Source organism: Condylura cristata, unplaced genomic scaffold, assembly GCF_000260355.1.
Source record: "Condylura cristata isolate star-nosed mole 26May11 unplaced genomic scaffold, ConCri1.0 scaffold00022, whole genome shotgun sequence".
NCBI classification, from domain to species: Eukaryota; Metazoa; Chordata; class Mammalia; order Eulipotyphla; family Talpidae; genus Condylura; species Condylura cristata.
This window is the reverse complement of record NW_004567123.1, coordinates 28,621,916-28,629,793: the sequence shown is the minus strand read 5'-3', so window position 1 is coordinate 28,629,793 and position 7,878 is coordinate 28,621,916. Positions and strand designations below refer to the sequence as shown.

Genomic DNA, 7,878 nt, shown 5'->3' with positions numbered 1-7,878 from the left:
CTTTATGCTATACAAAGCCCCTCAGCAGAACAGGAATAATAATAGTTGCTACTTCACGGGCTGCGCGGCAGATGAGATCTCGTGGGGACCATGCTTAGCCCAGCATGGCATGCTGGGAGGGCCATGCTGCGGCTGTAGCCATGCCGCTCCCCCTCTCCTGCCCACGCCATTCCCATGATCTAAAGGCGGGACATGGCACCTGCCAAGCACCCCAAGTAGTCAGCGTCCATTGACCACAGCTCTCTGTGAGGGGGGTTGTGAGTATCCTCATCTTGGAGCAGGAAACTGAGATTCAGAGCGGCACGGCCACTGCCCAAGGTCACACAGCACACCAAGGCTCGGAACTTGGACTTGGGGCTTCAGACTCCAAGGCTCACTTGCTACAGCGCTTTTCTCTGTTCTGATTGTCCTTCCCCATCTGGAGCGAGTGTATTTCATGGGGGCAGGGGCTCCCTCAGGCAGTGGAACAGGGCGGGTTCTGCTCCCAAGAATCTAGACGTCAAGGCCTACCACCTGCTCTGAGGCTTCAACTTCTCCGCAAGGGCCCTTGGCTAAATTAGGTAGTAGGCCAGGGCTCTGGGATGGGTGGGGCTCACTGACCCCACTGGTGATTGGCCAGGGTATCTCGTCCTGGGGAACAGGGAGGCGGGAGGAGAGGGTGTCCCTACAAATCCCAGGGGCTGGAGTGGGCCCGGCCAGCTTTGGGTGCTGGCGTGCCGAAGAAGTGACCGCAGCAGGCAGCCCCTGTGACCAGCAACCATGGTAAGGACGAGAAGGGACTTCATTTCTTTGCTCACTGGGGAGCTCCTGGGCCTCTTCTGGACCTCACTGGGTGACCTGTCTGGCAGTAGCTTGGGTGTTGGAAAATGGAGCAGGAAGGGTTTCTGGGACCCAGGTGCCTAGAAGGAAGAAGGCCTTGAACTGCTCTCAGAAGGGGAGGGCTGGAAGGGCCCAGGTCTCCCAGGCTGGCGGCTTCCCTGAGAACTGAGGTGTCCAGCAATGTAGGTCACAGTGCTGAAGGGATCTTAGCTGGTCTCCCTCATGTCGGGAAGGGGACCCCACAGGCCAGTGACTCATCCAGCCAACCTGTGGGCTAGGAGCTTAGCCAGACCTGTCTGCTGACAGGAAGAGGAAAAAAGCTCCTCTGGAAGATGGGGGCCTGCAGGCTTCCGGCCAGTTTAGCTGCAGGACCCCAAGAACCCAAAGGCGATGGGAAGGGGCAGAAAGTGACAGGCCCATGCTGGAGACCTTGGCCACTCTGAGGGGTTGATTCAGAGCTGTCATTTTCCCTTGAAATTCCCCTTCCTGTTTCACTTCAAGGAGTAACTAGACCCCAAGGCCAGCTGCCACTGCCTACACCAGGCTAAAAATAGCCTGCCCTCCTGGTAGGGGCCAGGGGGTGAGGGGCAAGGAGCAGGGCGGCGGCCAGGGGCCAAAGAACCCCTTGGGCCCCTCAGCCTTTCCTCACTGCCAGCCTCAGTCCAAAGCCCCCGGCCTGATGATTTGGCTTCCACGTGCTGGGAAGCCCCCACAGAAACCTCATTTTCATGCTGCAAACTCCTGAGCCCCTGCCACACTCTGCCCAGCATGGGGGTTGTTTACTTCAGTGAGTGAATCCTAAGAAGGAGGCTTCCAATCTCCATCTCTGCAAATTCTTTTTTTTTTTTTTTCTTAAAGACTTATTTATTGATGCATCCAGAAGTGGGGTATAGGCCAGAGGTGCAGGGGGTGGTGAGAGGATTCACCAGACACAGAATGGGAAACAGAACAGGCGGATTGACTGAAACACACTGCTGAGGGGAGCAGCGGGCAGACAGGCGAGGCCTGCCGCGCCACGTGGGTCAGCTCCCAGGCTGGGGATCGCACTCATGCTGAGGTGGCTCTGGCCAGCTTTGTAGTGCTGTGCTTTAACCCACCGTGCCACCAGGGAGGGCCCCAGCTCTGCACATTCTTGGAGGGGAGGGAAGGTGAGCTGCTGACACTCAGTGGGCGCTCGGGCAGATGTTTGCGGAGCCCCTGTTCAAGCCGAGGCCCTGGCAGGAGCGAGGGAAACTGGCAGATATTGCTGGAATGGGGCTGGCCCTTTACCAAGTGCGCTCACACCCTGAATTCATCCCATCCTTGAGGAGCTGCTGAGAGGAGAAGCGGGGACATTAAGTAACTCACCCGAGGCCACCGGGGGTTCCTTCCTTGGCCTCTGAGTGACAAGCGAGAAGGCCTTGGGTATCCTGCGCTTCCTTTCTAATTATCCAACTGGGATGCCATGCTGAAGGGCCAGTTTGGAGTTTTGCAGAAGGTCAAGGGCACTTCCAGAAGCAGGGGGGGAGGAGAATGGAGTGAAGGCTGCATGCACTCCACAGCCTCTCTGTGCTCTACCTAGACGGACCAGCAGGCGGAGGCCCGGTCCTACCTCAGCGAGGAGATGATCGCTGGTGAGTGGGGCAGGCAGCCTGGCTGTTGGGGGAGTCGTCTGTGGAATGTTCAGTGTCTAGGCTGGTGGGAGGGCAGATATGAGCCAGCCGGTCCAGCCAGGCTACCTCAGCCCTCTGCCTCTGTCCCCTGGCAGAGTTCAAGGCCGCCTTTGACATGTTTGACGCTGATGGTGGTGGGGACATCAGTGTCAAGGAGTTGGGCACTGTGATGAGGATGCTGGGCCAGACCCCCACCAAAGAGGAGCTGGACGCCATCATTGAGGAGGTGGACGAGGATGGTAAGGGGGTCGCCCGGGGGGAGGGTGAGGGGGGAGAGGCGGGCACCCTGCATGGTGCACTGGCCACTCGCTCCCCCCAGGCAGCGGCACCATCGACTTTGAGGAGTTCTTGGTCATGATGGTGCGCCAGATGAAAGAGGACGCCAAGGGGAAGAGCGAGGAGGAGCTGGCTGAGTGTTTCCGCATCTTCGACAGGTGCCTGGGGGACCTGGGAGTGGAGCGAGGTGCTGCGTCTTGGGCAGGGCACAAAGGTTTTGGGGTGCAGGGCGGAGGAGGGCACAGCCACCACGCCAGGGCAGCTCATCCGGCCTGCGCTGAACCCTGCCTTGTCCCCAACCCTGAAGGAACGCAGACGGCTACATTGACGCCGAGGAGCTGGCTGAGATCTTCAGGGCCTCTGGGGAGCATGTGACAGACGACGAGATCGAATCCCTGATGAAGGACGGTGACAAGAACAACGACGGCCGCATTGACTTTGACGGTGAGGGCCGTAGTGGGGCGTCTGGACGCTACCCTACCGCGGCCGAGCCCCGCCCCACACCCCGGGGGCTCCAGGCGGCTCTGTGAATTTGTGGGTTACTGTGCAGGCGCCCCCTGCGTGTCCGAGCCCGGACACGCGCCCGCGGCACAGCCCCAGCCCTGACCGCCTCTCCCCTCCTTCCCCGCAGAGTTCCTGAAGATGATGGAGGGCGTGCAGTAAGACGCCGGACTCGCCGGCGCCCGCCCGCGCCCCCTCGGGCACCCGCGGCCGCGCCCGCGCGGGGGCCCGCCCGCGCCAGGGAGGCAGCCGCGGCCCCTGCGGGCTCTGTGTCTGGAGGAATAAAAGCAAACATGGCAAAGAGCGTGGCCTGAGTGAGGGGCGGGCGGAGGACCACACTCTGGGGGCCCGGCCCGGCTGGGCTGCCTCATTCGACCCCACCGGGGAGTCCCGCAGCCGGGCCGTCTTCACTTCCCCACGCGCCTTCCTTTCTGGTGCCTTTGGGTCTTGGGTGTGTTGCTCTTGGCTTCTGCGCGCTGGCACGCTGGGGTCGGGGTGGGCAGCGTTTCCTTGGTGCGTCCTGGGCTCCGTCCAGGGGATGACGGGGTGCGGAGGCACGCGGCGGGAAGGAGATGATGACCTCATCTCTCGCTCCACCCCTGCCTTCAGCCCCACCCAGTGGCTCCAGCAGAGGGCCGGCCACAGGGTCTCGCTTGCTGTTCTCCTCCTAAGTGTCCTCTTGATTCTGGAAACAAATCTAAATTCTCTCCTTCACCTGTTTCCCACACTGTCCCTGCCCTCTCTGGGTCACCCCCACGGGGCAATTTATCATTTCACTGTGGACTGTGGAAGTGCCCCCTCTGCCTTCCTGCCTGTTGTAGGCTGCTCCCCTGAAGGGATGCCCTTCCCCCTCCAGGAGAAATGCCTCCTCATTCTTTGACCCATCTTTCCTCCCAAACCACCTTCTCCCTGACCCTGCCCCTGGCCCAGAGATGTGGACTGTTGGGAGAGGACAGGCCTCAGGTCAAAAGATAGTTAAGTGCATGGTGACTTCAGGGTCAGGCTGAGCTGGAATTCTGTGGTGACAAATTAATCCAGCTGGGATGACAGATCTGCCTGGCAGTTCACAGTGCCTGGCCCAGCGAGCGTTCAATATTTGCTGTCATTAACGTGATTATAATCAGTCCAGAAACCCTGATGTCTGCTGCCATTCATGGCTTGCCATGCCCTCTCCAACAGCTTCCTGTTCTCTTCCCCATCCATGCCTCTCATATATTCCCAGCTTCTTTCCAGCAGGAGCCATGCTGGACTAGCCTTGCTTAGGTGGTCTCATCATCCCCACAGCCTTAGGCAGATGCTGTTATGTCCATTTGGAAAAGGAGGAATATGAGGTCAAATACGCAGACCTGAGATTTCTGCTTCTTCAGGGACAGAAAAAAGAGCAGCTGGTGGCCCGCTCCCAGTCCCTTCAACACTCTGCAGAGCTATAGCTTATTTACCCCAAGTTACACCAGTAATACAGCTGGGGTCCTCTGGTATTCACTAACACTCAGGGCGCACAGCACCACTCCGTGGAAGCAAGCACTGTCATGACAAAGTAAGTGTGGCCAGCAGGGAACAACCGTAGTCACCCCACACACCCTTGTGAACTACTTCTTCTCCCTGGAGAGAGGAAAGGGTGAGAGCCCAGGTCCTAACCACGCCCCCAGCCTGCTCCCCACTTAGGGCAACCATGAAGCATCAATTTGTGGAAAAAACAAACAAAAGACACCCCCCCAAATGTATTTATTTAATATATTTATCACAAGAGTTTCACGAAGAGACTTAATTTAAAAAACAAACAAAACAGAAATGACAACACAGCTTGAGATAGAGTTCTGTACAGAAACCATGGAGAGGACAGAGCAGCCAGGGAGGACACGAGACGCTGAGGCGGCCGGCTCCGGTCAGGGCTCCTGGCTGGGGACTTGCTTTGAGTAGGTTTCTTGCAGGTACTTCTTAAAGGCTGGAAGAGAACAGGTGCGTTTTGGCGACAGAAGTTCAGGCAGGCGAGCGGGCAGCTCGGGCCGGAGGGTACAAAGGTGGGGGCCCAGGGCGGGTACAGCCGTGTCTCCCTCCACTGCCCCTCAGCTGGGTCTCCCAGTGGCCTTCTGGTGAGACTGGGGGGAGAAAGTCACCTGCCCACAGGACTGGCTTGCCCAGCAATGTGGAAAGGGTCATGTTCTGATTTCATAGTGAACAGGAAAACCAGGAATACCAATAGAGGCAGATCTGGGTGGACATTTCCGACCCCACACCCAGTCCTCAGACACGTTCCCAAGTCACTGGGATGCCTTTGTGTTTGAGGGAGGCTCTGGGGAGGGATCACCCCATGGCTGAGAAGGGGGACCCACCTGTGGGGTTTTTCCAGAGCTCAGCGGCATGCGTGTTCAAAGGGCTGTCGATGTTGGGCTCTGGAATGGAGGAAGAGAAAGGCCAAGTGAGCAGAGGCTGGCGGGGGCCTGTCAGGTGCCCAGGCCAAGGTCTCCGGAGTTACCTCCCAGCAGGCTCTGGATGGAGAGCAGGATGGTCCTGACATCGTATAGGGCGGACCACTTGTCCTTGAGGATGTCCAGGCAGATGTTACCCTGGGTGTCAACGTTGGGGTGGTAACAGGGTGTGAGGAACTTCACCGTGGGTGCGTTGTAGGGGTAGCCGCTGGGGAACTCCAGGGAGAGCTTATACCTCAGGTCTTCGTATACCTGGCATGGGAGACACAAGGTGGGCAAGCCACTGAGTCCCACACCCAAGCCCAAGTCAGGGACCCCTTAGCACCCGAGTTTGTCTAGGAGTTGACAGAGGCAAGGTGTTACAGTGGCTTCTGGGGGCTGCACAGCTGTGTCTTAGTCCAGTCAGAGCACTAGTTCTGATAAGTACAAATGAAGGAACTTTGGACACAGGTCTGATTTGTGCCTTATCTAACAGCAGATTTGCGGCACTGGGAAGCTACTCTTCTGAGAGTTGTGCCCTCCTCCTGGCCAAAGTCCTCACTTGTCCTTCATTCTGTCCCTTGCTGTCTGGTCCTGTGCAAGTCTGAGATGGGGAGCCCTTCTTCAAACCTGCAGCTTATTGTGCCACCGGCTCAGAGCGAGTGAACAGGCGCCCTCCCCTCCCCCAGACCCAGCCAGGCCACCCTCACAGGCCACCAGCCTCCACTCACCGTGCCAGCTGCTCCATGGATGGTCCCCACCCATTTGAAAAGATTGTCCGATTCAGGGAAGGCAGAGATTCCTTTGTCGCCAGACATCTGGGAGGAAACAACACTTGATGGGCTACTGAGCACACTTTGGGAGTCTCAAAAGGGGTCGGAGGGTGCGCCCCTACCCCTTATACTCAGGGCATTTTGACTGAGAACAAAGCAATCGGAACAAACTGATAGGCTTTCCTGAGGAGAAGACCCTGGAGTGAAAACGCCCTGGGCTCAGGCCTGGCGAAGGAGGGGGCAGGGAGGGGCCGGGCCCTGTGGGCACAAGGAGCTCAACCTAGTCTCCTTGGTGCTGGGAACTCAATTCACCAGATACACCCAGAGCCGGCATCTGCCAGGTTAACAGAGGAAAGGTCATCTAGGCACCCCAAGGTGTGACAGGACTGGAAATATGAAGGGTGGAAAGCTGGGCACGGCTGCCAGTCTGGGACAGAGAAGTAGGCCCAGGCAGGCCGGGGAAGGCCTTGCGCCAGCTGTCTTTTCAAGATACCCTGGTGTGGAGGAAGGGCTGGCGTGGGTGGTGCCCAGGCCCAGCCTCCTAGAAGAGCTAGCTGCCCCACCTGCACCCCTGCCTGGAGGAGCCCCATGTAGGTGGGAAAGGAGAGCGGTGGGAAGGTGGTGGACCAAGTGGCCGGGTGTCTAGGCAGGTAGTCACTCACCATGAGGGTCATCAGCTCCTGCTGTAGCCTGCAGGAAGAACATTCGGGGTCACCTGGGAAGTCTGGAGGGGCCAGACTTCCAGGTGCTGCTTCTCTACCCACCGTCTCCCTGGGGCAGCTGTCACGGCAGCTACCCCCGGCCCCGAGACCAGACCCAACTGGAGGGCACAGGGAGGTCTTAGTGAGTTCTCACATCCCCTAATTGCTGGCTCCCAGCACGGCCCGGGTGTGTTTAACCACGACTGCTCGGGAGTCTTCCTCCGACGAGCCTCATCATCTCCCCGCCGCGGGCTCCGCCCCACCCCTCGCCGAGGGTTCCCGCAGCATCAGCATTTTGGCCCGCCCGCGGAGGACCCCCGCAGGGGCTCTAGTCTTGCCGCCCTCCTTCGAGAAGGTCTCACGAGCAACCGACGCCTGGCGCGTCTCCCCTCCTCCGTACCTCCCGCTCCTCAAGGTGGGGGTGCCGGAAGTCTTCGTTTTCGGCCCAGGGCCCAGGGGTCCGGAGAGGGTTATTCCACATTACTCACCTCTTGCCCACGGGACCCCGGGCGGCGCCCCCGCTGGGCTCGGCTCCCTTGCGGGCGGCGGCGACGCTCGCGGCGGCTGGGTCGCGGTTCTGGGAGGCCATCCCGGCGGCGCTTGCAGGCAGACAGGAAGACCGACACCACGGCTGCAACTGCAGGGTTGCGGGGCCGCCCGCCCGCGTTTGAATTGTAACTCTCCGGCAACGCTGGCCAATCAGCGCCCCGCTTGGGTTTGATCCAGCCAATGGGGCGCCGCAGAGCGC

General features: G+C 59.4%; 2 protein-coding genes across 2 annotated transcripts; one reads left to right on the top strand and one right to left on the bottom strand.

Annotated features, from left to right (window-relative positions):
- The first annotated feature begins 696 nt into the window (after window positions 1-696).
- TNNC2 (troponin C type 2 (fast)) lies at window positions 697-3,456 on the top strand. Its single transcript, XM_004687424.2, has 6 exons — window positions 697-762; window positions 2,381-2,432; window positions 2,567-2,710; window positions 2,791-2,905; window positions 3,055-3,191; window positions 3,379-3,456. Exons 1-6 carry the CDS (start codon window positions 760-762, stop codon window positions 3,408-3,410), a joined length of 483 nt encoding a protein of 160 aa, XP_004687481.1. The 5' UTR covers window positions 697-759; the 3' UTR covers window positions 3,411-3,456.
- A 1,560-nt stretch (window positions 3,457-5,016) lies between these two features.
- On the bottom strand, window positions 5,017-7,826 carry UBE2C (ubiquitin-conjugating enzyme E2C). The gene is made up of 6 exons (XM_004687422.2): window positions 7,619-7,826; window positions 7,092-7,119; window positions 6,388-6,474; window positions 5,725-5,929; window positions 5,582-5,641; window positions 5,017-5,193 (listed from the first exon to the last, which is right to left on the bottom strand). The coding sequence occupies exons 1-6, from the start codon at window positions 7,717-7,719 to the stop codon at window positions 5,135-5,137; spliced, it is 540 nt and encodes a 179-aa protein (XP_004687479.1). The 5' UTR covers window positions 7,720-7,826; the 3' UTR covers window positions 5,017-5,134.
- Window positions 7,827-7,878: the final 52 nt, after the last annotated feature.